Source organism: Cricetulus griseus, chromosome 6 (assembly GCF_003668045.3).
Source record: "Cricetulus griseus strain 17A/GY chromosome 6, alternate assembly CriGri-PICRH-1.0, whole genome shotgun sequence".
Classification (NCBI taxonomy): Eukaryota; Metazoa; Chordata; class Mammalia; order Rodentia; family Cricetidae; genus Cricetulus; species Cricetulus griseus.
This window is the reverse complement of record NC_048599.1, coordinates 147,119,298-147,135,193: the sequence shown is the minus strand read 5'-3', so window position 1 is coordinate 147,135,193 and position 15,896 is coordinate 147,119,298. Positions and strand designations below refer to the sequence as shown.

The 15,896-nt window shown below is 48.8% G+C and overlaps 1 protein-coding gene across 3 annotated transcripts in view; it reads right to left on the bottom strand.

Moving 5' to 3' along the window:
- Positions 1 to 4,664: 4,664 nt before the first annotated feature.
- Positions 4,665 to 15,896, bottom strand: part of Gsn (gelsolin) — a 55,767-nt gene continuing 44,535 nt past the window's right edge. For all 3 annotated transcript variants that reach the window (XM_035446724.1, XM_035446725.1, XM_027423678.2), the window contains 9 exons: positions 15,583 to 15,798; positions 13,185 to 13,318; positions 10,612 to 10,702; positions 9,468 to 9,638; positions 8,831 to 9,005; positions 7,903 to 8,027; positions 7,629 to 7,706; positions 5,958 to 6,018; positions 4,665 to 5,080 (listed from right to left, as the gene is read on the bottom strand). In XM_035446724.1, coding sequence (XP_035302615.1) covers positions 4,911 to 5,080; positions 5,958 to 6,018; positions 7,629 to 7,706; positions 7,903 to 8,027; positions 8,831 to 9,005; positions 9,468 to 9,638; positions 10,612 to 10,702; positions 13,185 to 13,318; positions 15,583 to 15,798 — 1,221 coding nt within the window. In that variant the 3' untranslated portion in view covers positions 4,665 to 4,910. The remainder of the gene's footprint in view (positions 5,081 to 5,957; positions 6,019 to 7,628; positions 7,707 to 7,902; positions 8,028 to 8,830; positions 9,006 to 9,467; positions 9,639 to 10,611; positions 10,703 to 13,184; positions 13,319 to 15,582; positions 15,799 to 15,896) is intronic.

Sequence of the window (15,896 nt, the reverse complement as noted above, 5' to 3'; positions counted from 1 at the left end):
GAGGAGGTTCAGCACAAGCAGGCAGCTGACCCGACTAAGATAACTTAGCTGGGACGTCCTGACCTTGGGTTCCTAGACTAAAGCTGGGTAATGTCCATGGGATTCTCCATCAAAAAGACAAAATTCTGGTTAAAGCTGAAATAGTCTCAGCAAAAATACAAGATGAGGAACCTCTACACTATCTGACCTGTCATGACAGGCAGCTCACAACCAGCAGCAACTCAGTTCTAGGGGACCCAATACTCTCTGACTTAGTACCAGGCACACATGTGGTGCACATGTACACACAGATAAATGCTCAAAAATACAAGTAAACAAATCCTTAAGATGTTTCTGGGGGAGGAAGAAACGGTTTGGAAATTGAACCCTATGGGAATGACTATACACCACAAAGCAGTAGGAGTCTACTGCTAAGGTTTTTATTTTTAGCATCTGGCCCCCAAAAGAGTCAACAAAATAGCCATCCACTGTGTCGACTTGCCTCAGAACCTCTGCCTTGTTCCCTGGGATCCCACTAAGAATGCTTAGGAAAAGAGAAATTCAACCAGCAACCAGATGACTGTGATCTGGCCAGGAATGGACATGAGGATTCCTAAGAACTGAAGAAAGGTTTTCTGTGGACTTGGAAGCAGCTCATTCTCTCTCTACAGAGAAAACATTTACAGACAATGAATTTGTCTTTCCCTCAGCTTGCTGATGCATAGTTGAGAACTAAAATGTCTGTAGACACCTTACTACCTTTCTGAGGTTCAAAGCCAACAGAGCCAGTGGGAAACCTAGACCTGTAATGGTTTGAGTCAGACACCAAAGCCCCTGGACTCTGAACTCTCACAGATGTTCATGAGGCAACTTGGGTTGGGCTGGTTCTGCATCCACTTCAACCCAGCTCAGGGCAGGCTTATTCCCACAATGCACTAGGATCTATACATCTAATTTTCCACCACTTAGCAGGAATCCTACATTGGGTTAAGCCAGACCCACGGATTTCAAGGAAGTAACCTGGCTTTGTCCACAGCAACCTCAGTCTCCCTGAAAGGAAGGTGCTGTTGTAGGACACTGACCCTGGCAAGGTGTGAACACACATCTGCTCTCCCAGATTAAGAGGCAACTCTGCAGGAGACCACCAAAGTTCAACCTGATGAACCAAATGGGTTTACTGGGGTCACTAACAGCTGCAGAAATGACTCAGAGACAGCTGCATCACCAACACTCACCCCAGCATGGGTGACAGTGCAGAACCTGGGGAACCTGGAGCTCACAGAGCTTACAGGTGGGAGAGGTGTATCTTCCAGGCTTGGAATATTGAGCGTCTCTGGGGCAGCCTGGGTTCTCTGAGCACATCTCCCAGCAGCTTGCATAAACTTGGGCAGGGAGAGCCCTAATGGATCTGGTCAGCTTCAGGAACTTTCTGAAACTTTTCTGTTGTTTACTTCTGGAGTTTAATGGGTGGAGCTTCGTGAGTTTCTCTCCAAGATGAACTGTTTTATCTCCCAGGCCCTAGGAGCAGTTTCCCCTCCTGCTAAGCATTTTCAGTGTGTTACCCTTGTCGGGCCAATTGCTTTTCCTACCAAGAGCCACCCTTTGGAGGTAAACAAGGCAGGCATAGAACAGAGTCCAAGACCCTTGGCACAGTGTTCAAAGCTCCTGCCCACTGCTCACTCCCAAGCTGCTTCTCCATGTCTGCCCTGAGTGCACCCCTGTCCCCACAGCACCCCATCTTTGTTTCTGCTAGACCCCTGCTTGCGATGACCTGCCTTCACCCCCAATCCATCTCCTCTTCCACTTGGAAAATTCCTCCTCTGTTGCCCTCATCGCTCTGGCAATGACGCAGAACCTCTGGAGACAGGGCCCCACGGGAGCCATGCCTCTAAAAAGCTCCCTGGACAGTTTCTGGGCCCAGCCAGAGCTGGAAACAACAGTGTAAATACAACTCTCATAGGCTTCCTGCCATCCAAACATCACCCTGGGCTCTGTTCTGTACCTCCCCCCTGCCCCCCCCCCCCCGCCACACACATACACAAGTTCCATTCTATAACATGGAGTGGCATGGCCATGATGGGAAAAGGTGGCCAGAAGAATCTAAAAGGAAAGAAGAGAGGGGACAGGCTCTGTCCTTGAGTCCCTTGCACTGGTCTGGCACCTCCAGGAACAAAGCTTTTGAAGCAATTCCTGGGAGCGCCCAAGAGGGAGTATTGATGCTCTGAAGACCAGTCGAGATTCATGCCTAGAGGAACCACATTGGACAACCAAAGAGTGTTTTGAGTAATAGAATGAACAGAAGGGACCAGCTGTAGAAAACAGGTACAGGCAAACACCACAGGAGGTGTCTCTATGACAACACACCTTGTCCACTTCCTACTCTGTCAAGGCCAAGCCTCCTCCTAATGACAGTGCACAGGATCAGAGAAGCAAAACTCACATGCTCTTGGGAGATACACAACTCATTTGACAGCTGGCTCAGAACATTTGACAGAACATTCAAAGAATATATTTTTGTGCCCTGAATTCACAACAGCATTGTGCACAATAGTCAAAAGGTAGAATAATTCAACCACCCAAGGGGGATGAATGGATAAATTAGATGACATAGGTACATACAATGGAATAGTATTCACCCATAAATGTAGATCAAAGGCTGCTTTTGAATGCATGATTCTAAGTAAATAAGCCGGACACAGACAATAAATATTGCATGACTCCTCTTAGGTGAGATATGCAGAATAGGCAAATTTATTGAGGCCAAAAGAATAGAGATTTCCCAGGGCAATGGAAAGAGAAATGGAGGATTATTATTTAATAATAAGAACTTAGAAGCAAGGAGCAGTAAGTGCACACCTTTAATCCCAGCACTTGGGAAGCAGAGGCAGGTGGATCACTGTGAGTTTGAGGCCAGCCTGGTCTACAGAGCTAGTTCCAGGTCAGCCAGGACTACACAGAGAAACTCTGTCTTGAAAAACCAGTAACTATTTATTTATTTTGGTTTTTCAAGACAGGGTTTCTCTGTATTGCTTTAGAGGTTGTCCTGGAACTTGCTCCGTAGACCAGGCTGACCTCAAACTCACAGAGATCTGCCTGCCTCTGCTTCCCTGGTGCTGGGATTAAAGGCCTGCACCACCAATGCCTGGCAAAAACAAACAAACAAACAAAAAAACAGTATTATTATAATTTATTAATATCATTAAACTCTTAGATTGAGGGTTATAAAAATGTATGGATTGGGCTGGAGAGACAGGTCAACTGCTAAGAGCACTGGCTGCTCTTCAAGAGGACCCAGGTTAGATTCCCAGCACCCACAGGGCAGCTCCTAAGTGTCTACAACTCCAGTTCCAGAAGTTAGATTTCCTTTTTCTCACCTGCTCGGGCACTGCACACAAATGGTGCACATATATACACACAGGCAAACACTATTACACATAAAATTAAAAATCTTTTTAAAATGTTTTTAAAGTTTGGGTACAGGCAGTGGTTACAGCTTACATCACATTACATATCTGTGTAATATCACTGAATTGTATGCCTAAGACTGATTAAAATTACTCTGTCAAACACAGCTTACTATGCAAAAAAATAAAAAAAAAAACAAAACGCAAAAAACTGGGCTTGGTGTCACATACTTAGAATCTCAGTCTGGGGGAGACCGAGGAGGAGATTTGCAATTCAAATAAAACCTGGACAACTTAGTGAGACCTTTTCTCACAGTAAAATAGAACAGAGTTCAGGGAGGGGGAGGTGAAGCTGCTCAAAGGGTACAGGCACCTACAGCTCAAGCCTGGTGACCCGAGTTCCATCCCGAGAACCCACATATTGTAGGCGAGAAGGAATACCTCTCTCTCTGTCTCTCTCTGTCTCTCTCTCTCACACACACAGAGAGACAGAGAGACAGAGACAGAGACACAGAGACAGAGACAGAGATAACGAGATAGGAGTGTAGCATTTGGCTAACTTGCACAGGATCTGGGATTCAACCCCGAAAAAAGAAACAAAAACAGATCATACCATGGAATTAAAACAAAACAAACACTGTGGTACTAAATGGTGAGCAGGTCTCTTCTAGTTGGCTTCTTTCCTTCCTTCCTTTCCTTGGTCAGCTTGCCTCTTGGTTGCCGGCTTCCCGTTTTTTGTTTTGTTTTTGTCTACTAGACACAAGCTCGGGTCACCTGGGACAAGGGAACCTCAGCTGAGCAATTGCATCTACGGGTGGCCTGTAGGGAAGTCTGTGGAGACATTTTCTTGTCTAATAATTGATGGGGAAGGGCCCAGCCCACTACAAGTGGTGCCTGGGTTGTATAAGCGAGCCTTGGGGAGCAAGCCGGTAAGCAGCACTCCTCCATGGCCTCTTCTTCAGTTCCTGCCTCCAGGTTCCTGCCTTGAAATCCTGCCCTGACCTCCTTCATGACAGGCTATAAGCCAGAGTGAAAGAAGCCATGTTCTCCCCACATTGCTTTTGGTCAGTGTTCTTATCACAACAGAAGCAAACCTGGACACTCCTCAGTAGTGTGCCATCGGCTTCTCAAGGACCAAGATGAACACACAAGGTGGGCGGAGTTCATCTGCTGGCTCACAGCCCATGGGAAGCACCTCAGAATGCTCAGGGTTAGAAGCAGCTTCAGAGACTATGACTATTGGGTGCGTGGGCCATGGCATGAGGAAAACAGCGGCACAGCTAGGAGAACACACTTCAAAGGCTTTTATTGAGCTTAATCTCCAAAGCATGAATACTTGAGGCAATTTTGTACAGACCCTCACTTTTCCCAGGGCTACTGTAAAAAAAGAAAAAAACAAAAAACAAAAAACTAAACACACACACACATACACTCTACATAGTTTTCCCGCTTGCCATATGATCTCTTTGGGAGGTGGACAATTCTCAAAGGCACTGACTGGTGACATTGGTGGCTCTGGTCCTTTACTCAGGCAGACAGCTCAGCCAAGGCCCTGTCCAAGGGATCCACCGACCAGTAGTTGTCATCCCAGCCGAGGAACCAACCCACAAAGGATGGAGGCTCAAAGCCCTGCTTCACGACAGTGATGGGGGTCCGCCTGTCCCGATTAGCTGGGTCTGTCTCGATGTAGCGCTTAGCTGCAGACACACATGGAAAAGAAACCCAGGGACTCTTAGTGTCTCCTCCTCAGGGAGAGTAGAGACTGCAAGAGAATATGCTCTCAAGCCTACTGACCACCACCATCGCTTACAAGGAAAGACCTCACGTGGACTGCCCCCAACACAGGAAGAACAGGAACTTCCACCTAAATTCCTGCTTTACAAAGTTCTCTGCCCTTCCCTAGTGTATCATTTCCCCCTGGTGATTAAGATATTAAACAAAGAAACCAGTCTTGGAGGTCAGCCTCCAGATTAGCTACCAAGATCCTGCTTTTCCACATAGGTACCCTAACAAGGGAATCCCTGGGCATCCTGGGAATTGGAAATGGACTGGCCTCTGTTCCTTTCTTCCCCCGGGGAAACCCTCAGGCATTCTGAAAGGACACATTTATCTCTTCACACTGCCATAGCTTAGACCTGGAATGTCCCTCAAAGCCTTGGTCCTTAGCCTGGGCACAGTGAGAACTCTAAGAGGTGGTATCCTCTGCTCCTTGAGGCATGCCCTTGAAGGTGATGTGAGTCCTCACCCTTTCATCTCCCTTTCCAAGTCCCAATGGCCTTACTCTGTAAACACTCCCCAACTCAATGCCTCACCACAGGCTCCAAATCACCAGTCAATCGACCTGGGTGGAAACTTTCAAAATAAACCTTCATCATTATGAACTGCTTGCCTCAGGTAGTCACAAAAGGCCACTGGGACAACACCCCAAATAATGCTAACTCCTAGAACAGCATCAGAAGCTGCTCCCACCTATCCACAGCCAAAGACCCCACCCACCGCTAATGACTCCTCCCCCACCCATAGCCAAAGACCCACAGCCAGAGACCCCACCATCCTAGAGCTTTGGATCCTCACCAGATGTCAAGGCTTCTGTCTTTTCCTCTTCCTGTGAGTCCTTCCCAACCCAGACAAAGACCTGGAGGCGAGATGTGAAATGAAAATCACATGAGAGGTGCTGGTGACAATCACTGCCAGATAAAGAACAAGGGTGGAGGTGGCCTGGGTGTCAGAAAAAGACACAAGCCCCAACAGCCAACAGCCTTTAGACAGCGACTGGAAAGGTATGGGACAGATGGGGGGAGGAGGCAAGGCAGTGGCCTGCAAGCACACTTGCCATTAACATGTGTTGGCCTAGAATAGCATTGTCTTTGAATTTGGTTATCAATGATGGCATGTGAGTCTGGCTTTCCAACTTCTCCCTAAACCACAAGAGTGTTGGGGGCTATCGATCACACTGTGAACCCCAAGTTAGCATTTGCATTAATTAAATAAAGTTGACCTTGGGTCAGGAGGCTGAGTTGGCAACTAGTTGACAGAAAGTAACCACTGAGCTTCAGAGGGCATCCAGGATGTGACAGAAGGAGGAGGGGCACAGCTTGTTTTGGCAGAGCCAGAATACAGGCTTTTTGGGGAGAGGCCGGCAAGAATAGAGGTTAGCTAGTTGCTACTCAACTTCTCTGAGCTCAAAGGTTTTCACGCCAGCCTTTGACTCTCAAGTCTCATTTATAAACAGAGTGATAAGAGATTTAGTTAAAGCCACCTTTACCTGGGGGAACGGATTCCCACCAGGCTGCCAGAGAAGCAGGACAATGACTGTGGAGTTGCAATTGCTGACTGAAATAGGAGTAGATTACAGCACAGTCGCTGTGCTGAAGATAAACAACACAGGAGGACCTGGAAGCTGGGCCATCACCTTCACTGGGATGGAGCTGCCCTTCGGTGGGCAGGTCCAGTTTGCCTCAGGCTACACCATTCCTCATGTCTCCTCACCCCAGCTTGCTTCACTTATAATCACTGCAATACACCGATTCTCTCACTGAGCTGCCCCAAAGCTGCCCCAGGGGAGAAAGACAGGCTTGGGCCTTTGTGTCCAGGCATTCTACAGCCTGGAGGATGCTGGGAGCAGGCACTTGATAGAAGCGGTTATTAAGCTGGTTTTCCCATGGGGGTAACATCCCAGAGTGGGGCAGAGATGATCAACTTGATGTAATCCTTCATTCCCAGCATTCTCCACAGAGCACTGTTCTTATGCTCAATTGATGCTAGGTGAGTGAATGAATGAATGAATGAATGAATGAATGAATGTCATCCCTGCTGGGTCCTCCACAGCCGCTTCCCTAGCAGAAGACATGAGAAAACCCAGTGACAAGCCTTAATACGCTGGGCAGCTTATACCTGCACATGACACACTGCTAAGTTCAGCTTTCTTCATACAGACTTAAAGCCAGAATTCACACTCCCCTGAGGATAAGGGGAGAAGAGCACAATGCAGGGTTGTGCAAGCTGGGTTTCTACATGCTTTACAGTTTCCAGCGGCCATGCACCTGCCAGGCATATCCCTCCGCTTCCATTTTACATCTGAGGAGATGGAGGCTCAGAAGAGGGGCCATGGCTTACAGCCGTTCAGGACCTCCCTGGAAACACCTGGTGTTTCCTCCTTTATCCCCTCCTTGTGGCTCATCATCTTGGAGCTAAGAGTCCAACCTCTCCCTCTACCTTGGCCTTCTCCTTCTCTCCTTCACTCACCTGGTCCCAGGTATCCAGGAGCATGACATCATCAGTAGCCAGGTCTTCCTGCATAAGTTCCCCAGGAACCTCTTCGATCTGAGAAGAGTCAGAGAAGGTCAAGAAGCATCACACCCTCATTGGTTCCCAGGATGAGTACGCAGAGCTGGTCCTGCCTTCAGGGACCCTTCCCCTGCACTGGGCTAACAGACTGTGTGTCCAGGTTCTGAGGTTAATTGACTCCCGAACCCACCTACTTCCCTAGGTACAGCAGAGGTGTCACCTCCAGACTCACCACAAAACGCCCGATCCTGTTGGAACAGGCAAAGAGGCGAGGAGGATGGGCATCCATCTTCTTGTCCTTCAGCCTTGGGGATGTGCGGTAAACAGTCTTGCCACCTAGAGCCTCCCAGAAGCCATCTACGAGGGGAGGTCACATTAGTTGCCGAGGGAAACCATGGCCCATAAGCACATCTCACCAGACCCCAGGTCCAGCTGGCTGCTCTCCATTTCAAGATCCCAAGGGCTCAAGTTCAGAAAGCTGAACTTAGCAGAAGGGAACAGAAAGGCCCGGAGAGGGCAAGCTGGCATAAAACACATGGCAGAGACAACAGCCCTACAGGACAGGACTAATTATCTCCACCCAGCACATAGAGGCCCAGACACAGCAATTCACCTAATTCACACAGCCTGGGAATGGCAAAGCCAGGATGCAAATCTTTTCTAAGTCCAATTTCCATATTCTTGCTACAATACCTGCTCGGTCTGCGTGTATTCTGTCTGTATGGGGCCATTACCACATGTCCACTCATTCCCACATTTCAGGTATTCAAAAGCCACAGTGAGCATCAGCCACCAACCTGGGGCTAGGAAGCACAGAACCTCTATCCTAATAGCAGTTTCTGCTGGGCAGAGAGGCTGCAGACCAAGCTACCCTTCACCGCTTCCATGGGATATCAAGAAAAAGGGTTCTGAGTATCAACAGAAAAGACCGTGAGGGCTGATGCCTTCCTCTCTGTAGTTTGAAAGGTGAGGGGAACATGCACTGACACTGTCACCCCTGTCATCAATTCCCGAGGCCCTCTTCGACCGTCTACACCAAGTTCTCCTTCCTTCAGTGACTGGAGATGACCCTGTCATTGGCCATCATGCTCATTTTATCCTTCCGCTCCCATTTAACACATGTGAAGGGTGTGGAGGAAGTGGTGGGCCCCAGCTCTCACCTGGCTCACTGCCTTCCTCCACCTGCACAGGCTGGGCTCGCAGCACCCTCAGCAGCTCCTGAGCCCCAGTCTTCTCTGCCTCACTGGCTCCTGCACCCACCCACAGGTAGGCAGCTGAGGGGGTCTTCAGCACAAAGGCATCATTGGAGTTCAGAGCACCAGCCTTAGGCATCACCTGGAGGTGGATGGGGCAGGCAGCACTCAATCAGGAACATGGAAACACAACCCAGCCCTCCTGACAGGCCAGGGACCCTGCAGCATATAGACTTCTTCTCCTTAGAGATGGAGAGCATACTTTGGACATGGAGAGCTCAGGCTAACACCCACACTTCTGGATGCACTGCGATGAGTAAGAATGATCTGGAATTTGGGGCTGCATTAACAGAAGGTGAATGTTCAAAACAAGTAGGTAATAGAGTGATTCTCCACAGTGAAGAGACCACTGTGGTCTACTACAGTGGGATCAGAAACGCAGTCCAGCCCTGATAGAGTATGGGGCTGCCAGGGCAGGATGCCCTGAAAATCTGCTTCCTCATCTCACACAGGCCCATCAACCCTGAGCCACTGGAGGTCTACCGAATGGGCCTAGAAGATATCAGGAGGGCAATCCTGCCCACATTCTGGGACTTGGTGTTACCTCAACGGCTCTGGTGGCTCCAGAGCTGCTGGCTCGGACTTGGAAGAGGCGGGTACTGGCGGGCGTTGTCTGGCCACCATCTCGGGAGGTGCCACCCTTGTAGATGATCATGGGCTTCCCGCCAAACAAGCTCATGAGGTGTGCAGGCTCTTTGCCTTGGACCACTCGGCTCTGGCAGTGAGAGAGGAGAAAAATAGGTTTGTTTTCCTTCCTTTTTAATAATTTATTTATTTTATATGCATCAGTGTTTTGCTGGGAGTGTTGGAGTCCCTGGAACTGGAGTTACAGACAATTGTGAGCGGCCTTGTGGGTGCTGGGAATTGAACCCAAGTCTTCTGGAAGAGCAGCAAGTGCTCTTAACCACTGAGCCATTTCTCTACCCCCCAAAATCAGCTTTTCTATGTGGTCCTGGGCCATTCCCTCCAGAAAGGCTACCACATCTGACTATGGCAGCACCAGAACACTGAGTAGGGCAAGCTGGAGATGATGTCACTGCCAACTGTCCCTAGTTCCTGTCTTGGCTGTTTTCCCACCCTCCGCCTCTGTGAAGACTTGCCCTGCAGCCCTGAGTCTGGTCCAAGAACCAGGGGAGCACAAGTTTGCAAATATGACCTTAAAAGGAAGGATAGATTGCTTGGATACATTCTCCCAGAATACTGATGTCGGTCCTAGACAAGTGAGAGGGTGGAGGGATGCAAAGGGCCTTCCAGAGTTGGAGGCACTACTATACCCAACACAGACCCAACCTCCCAACTCTCCCCTGTCCCTGGCTTATCTTCTTTCTTATACCTAAACACAGCATGTGGATTTCCTTTTCCTAAATGTGCTCGGCAGGAACTAACTGTATCACCCCTGCTGCACAACCAAGGGAGAGTATGGAGACAATGCCCAGTATAGACAGTGTCTATATATCTGGATGCAGATATTAAGCCTAGTACATAGAAAACCCTGTATAAATATTTGTTGCATGGGTAGGTGCATACATAGACAGATGGATGATTGGATGGATGGATGGATGGATGGATGGATGGATGGACGGATGGATGATGAGTGGGCAGATATATGGATGAGTGGATGAATAATTAGGGAGGTAAATGAACAGACAGACCAAGCCCTGGCTGAAGTCCTAAGAGGACTGGCTCACCTGGACAGGAGTTCCTCCCAGCTCCTCATCTAGCTGGGCAGTCAGGATGGCGGACGCAGCAACCTCATCTTGGGTAGATTGGGCACCCTGCCTAGAAGAGGGAGAGAGACTCAGCACTAGTTTGTGTAGAGCCCTGGGCCTCTTCCTCTCCCTGAGCTCCAGCAACCTACAAGCCTCCTTGTTGTAGGGATGGAACTAGGATGGAGAAGCATGGGGACTGTAGGAGGACCAGACAACAGCCTCACCATCCTGCCCACCCCTAGCTCAGCAGACTGTCTTCTTATTCAGGTCCTAGTATAATAGGTAGATTTCCTCATCCTAAATGTGCCTGTGGAGAATTCCCTGGGTCATCCCCTGATGGACAGCTATGAGAGGATACCATGACTCAAAAGCAAAATATACAAAAGTAGTCATCTCCCTGTATATAAAGACAGGTCAGAAACAGCAGCTGTGATATGTGCCATCTGTAGGGAAAGACATCAGACATAGCCACATGGGGACATTATAGATAATGGTAGTGGCTTGCCTAGTATGTCCAAGATCTGGGCTCAATCTCTGTCCCCCTCCATGTCCTTCCCAATAGTATGTGTATTATCTAGTTTGTAAATGCAGCTGCTTTAAAAGTATGGGTTTGGCCAGGCGGTGGTGGCGCACGCCTTTAATCCCAGCACTCAAGAGGCAGAGGCAGGTGGATCTCTATCAGTTCAAGACCAGCCTGGTCTCCAGAGAAAGTTCCAGGACAGCCTCCAAAGCCACAGAGAAACCCTGTCTTGAAAAAAAAAAAAGTATGGGTTTGTTAAACTGAGTTCAGGTACATGATACCTGAGCATCACTCTTCAGGGGTTTATGGTCATCAAGGAAAAGGGCAGGGTGTGTCACAGATGCCAGAGGACTTAGGGGACACAAGGAAAAAACACCCTGTGGGATCCTAGGCCCTAGAGATGTCCCATAGGGTCTTGGGTTAGGGCCTGGGCCAGAAAAGCCACAGGAACGGAGAGACATTGATACTGGAGTAGACGCAGACAAGTGCACAGCCCTGAATCTGCCTGGCCCACAGCTGCCAGGGCTGTGAAGTGAAGCAGGCGGGGCAGTTCGGATATGAGAATTGGCCAGATAATTGGATATTTTTATTTCTGTAACTTTTCAGTGAGTCTAAGATTATTTCAAAATGAAAACTTTAACAAAGAAGAAATTCAACAACTATTAGATAACAGTCTGAAACTGTCTAGTAATAGGGACACCATTCTCTTTCCCGCCCTTCCTTCCTTCCTTCTTCCTTCCTTTCTTCCTTCTTTTCTTCCTTCCTTTCCCTCCCTCCCTCCCTCCCTCCCTCCTTCCTTTTCTTTTGACATGGTTTCACTGTGTAGCCCTGGCTGTCCTAGAACTTGATCTGTAGACCAGGCTAGCCTCCTGTCATGGAGATCCACCTGCCTCTGCCTCCTGAGTGCTGCTATTAACAGTATGAGCTACCATCATTTTCTTAATGTTTGTTTTTCAGTGCTAGGGGAGTGACCCAGAGCTACCTGGATCTATGAAAGTGCTCTGCCTCTCCTGACCCCAAATACAAAGTTAAAGTCCAATAAGATACCACTTTATAAACTATCAGACCAAAATCCATGAGTTTAACAGTACAGTCTGCTGAGGTGGAGCCAGGGAAACAGGGACTCTTGCATGTAGCTGGCAGGAATACAGGAATTTGAAACCGGGGCTATCTATCAAAATGACAGGTCCATTGACACTGATCTGGCGATCTATTTCTGGGAACTCAACACAGAGAGACTTCTCTAAATATCTGACTGTTTGCTAACAGTTATTAATCTTGACGGTGCTGATGAGATCAGGTGACTAGCACACAAGTATGCATGGGTGTGGGGAGCTCGTTGATAAATGGTGGTATAGCAACCCAAAGGCATGGTACAGTTGTTAGACATGCACACCTACATCAGGAAGCTGTCAGTTTCCAGGAAGGCTGTAGCCAAAAGGCAAGCCACAGACCAATACACTTAGCATTTGCTTACATTACATATCCTTCCAGTAATTATGCGAAAAGAATAAATAAAAACGCCAAACTGGTCAAGAGGAAAGGGCGGGGCTTGTGGCTGAGTCAACAGGGGCACAGGTGGGATGAAAAGTTCAGAAATGACACTTTTGGACTCTGCCTTGGGTTTGGAGCAATGTGATTATATGTTCTGCTTTAAAACAATTATTTAAATAATATTGTAATTGACATATATAATAATACTACATGTTTATGTACTACAAAATCATCTATATTGCTACAATGGAAGCCTCTGAGAGCATAAACTGATAGTAAGATTTGTCATTGATTGGCAGGAGGTGCTGGGTTGGTGTGTCTCTGTCCCTAAGATGGGCATGTCATATTCGATGGCAAGTTTAGAGTTGTGACTCTAGGTGAGAATGGGTCCCAGCAGGGTATGGCTGTCTGAACTCAGGCCTCTATAATCCAGACTCCCTGAGGTCAACCATATTTCTCTTCCTCTTGTCACCATATTCAGGCACAGTAGGAGCCACACACTCCCACTAACACCAAGCAGACAGCCTAGGTCCCTCACCAGTTGTAGATGATCTGTCCCTGGCGGCCACCATGTCGATAGTTGTACAGAATGATGTAGCTGTCACCTCCATAGAACTGCCCGTATGTGGCAGGGTCCACTGGTACCTTGTTGGAGCCTTCAATTCTCCAGATCTGCAGGGGTAGAGTTGGGGTCAGATAACTGCAGTGTGTCCCTCTGTCACCTCGGACTAGCTGGTGACCCCAGCATAGTAGACAGTGTAGATAACAGGACAAGCTTTTCATGGTTGCATGGTGCCATTCAGGCCCAAGCAAAGTTAAATAATTTATCCCACTCACAGGGCTGCTGAGAGGCATGGCGGGGCCATGACCCCAGGGTTCCTGTTCTTCTCACCACATTTTGGCTAGACCTGTGCTCCCTTCTGAGAGGCCCCTCAAGATAGCTCTAGATTAGAAGACTGAGTCAGGCCTGAGTCAAACCTAACCCCCAGCCCTTGAGGGGTCATATAACTTCAGACAACATCACCTCTCAGAGCCTCAGCTTTCACTCCTGAAACATGATGGCAATGACAACAGTTAAGGGAAGTCCTTGAAGCCTTAAATTCTAGTCATGAAAATGGCATGATGCCCTGTGCCACAAGCAGGCTGTGAGCATCAGCTGCTAGCAAAAGGACTGTCATTACGTCTCCAACATTTCCATTCTCCTCATTGTTATGGAATCACTAGGATTTTATGGGTCATCTCACTCATGAGGGCCATAGTTGGATGACCTCAGAATGACCCCTGCAGGCGGATCTCTGCAGAGATCCGGTGACAGGACTTTAGTCGTCAGGAGGCCCTGCAGTGACACCTGGTGGTGGTAAAATGGAGACTCTGACCCACCCCATTTTACAAGAGAGCAAGTGAGGCTCAGAGAGGTTGCATGAGTGGCCCCAGGAGACTCAGCCAGGCTCAACTCTTTGTCCACTAAATACTTTCACCGTCTCCTCTCCACACCCTAGAGTAACAAAAGATTAGTATCCAGGACAGAAATGATGCCATACAAAGATGATCCCGTAGTATGCCTCTTAGAAAACAATGGGCCCAGGCCTGAAACAGACTCTGGGTCCTGAACCTCTCTGAACACACCTCCACCTGCACTGGTTCCAGGTGCCGCATCATCTCTCCCCTAAACCATCACAACCACCCCTTCCAGACATTCCAGCTTCGTTTCTCTGCCTCCTACCTATTCTTACAGTGTGTTTCTAAAGCCCGGGACCAAATCTGCCATACACCCACTAAAAAGACAAGATGAAAGGAAAACCCAAAATACTTGATTACTGCCACACCCCATGAATGGCATCAGCACCAAACTTGGATAAGCACTGTCTTCCTCAAATAGTGGGTCACACCTGGGATGTGTCCCCTATACCCACCCCAGCAGTAAACCCTACTACTGTGATATCCCCATTGCCACTGCCCTTCCTGTGTTCCCACAAAAATCCCCTGTGCTTCCTTTCAGCTCTGGGAACAACAGACTTCAAGATTCTGTTGTGGCTGTGGCCACCTCCCCTCCCATCCAGGCACTCCTAGGGAAAAGGAGGAGTCTGGCAAAGAGTCTGGCACATAGTAGGTACTCAGGGGATGCTTGTCGCCAACAAACAAAGTCGAACAAAAGAATCTCATCTGCAATAACTGGTGGAAAACATAAAAGAAACATGCTCAGGGAGACAGAGGGTGGGGACATGAGCCATGGGTACCTGGGAGGGAGGGAAGGGGGGGCATCCAGCCAGAGCTGGCCCAAGCACAGCAATACCATAACAAGCATCCAGAAACTGCTTTTGTTAAAAAGCACTGGCTCCTGCCTGTGACCAGGGGCAACTGAAGCTGGAAGGGCGTCTAGGCCTCCATTTGGCTTGGGTCTCCCTTACTCTGAGTCACTTGCTCAGCTCTGCTTGCAGATATATTACTCCCTCAAGGGGCATCTTGCTGACCTATCTCACCTGCCTTCAAGGCTAAAGGCAGAGATAATCACAGCCCGGAACTGTGTCACTGCAAGAGCAGCTTTCTCACCCACCCGAGATGATGCTGATTATTCAAGAGGGAGAGGCAGCACCCTGAAGTCTAACTGGCCTTAACCATAGGGACCTCCTAGACCTCCCTGCAAACTAGATTTGAGGTGATTAATCAGGCCACACTTTGACCAGGACTGCTTATTTACACACACCTCCAGCCCCAACTCTCCCTCTATTTAAAGCTCATGTCCATGCTGTGAAGATGGACTTGGGAATCATGAGGACCCTTTTCTAGCTCTCCTCAATGTGGCTACATTGATAAAATCCCCCATCTGCCCTTCACCATCCTTCAACCGGTGTAACGGGACAGGTGACTGAGGAATTCCAGGCCTGTGGAATCTGGCAGAGCCAGGCTTTTACTCTAATAAACCGTGGTTCCGATACCTGTTTCTGGCCAGTGCCGTCATCATCCATGCCATGCTGGGCGGCCATGGCGGTGGAGGTGTGCAGTGTTGCAGCATCGAAAGGCACCCGCTCCACATTGGCAATGTGGCTGGAGAGGTAGCCCAGGCCTGGGCCGTCTGTCTGATCTGGGTCCCTCCAGTTCTTAAAGAACTGCTTGAACAGCGGGGTCTCACCACCCTCTGGGAGGACTGAAACCTAGGAAATGGGGAGAGGAGTAGGATGTGGCAAGGCTGCCTAGCGTGGCTCTTAGGGCACCTCAAGTGTCCATTCAGTCCCCAAGAAGGATGAGGTCT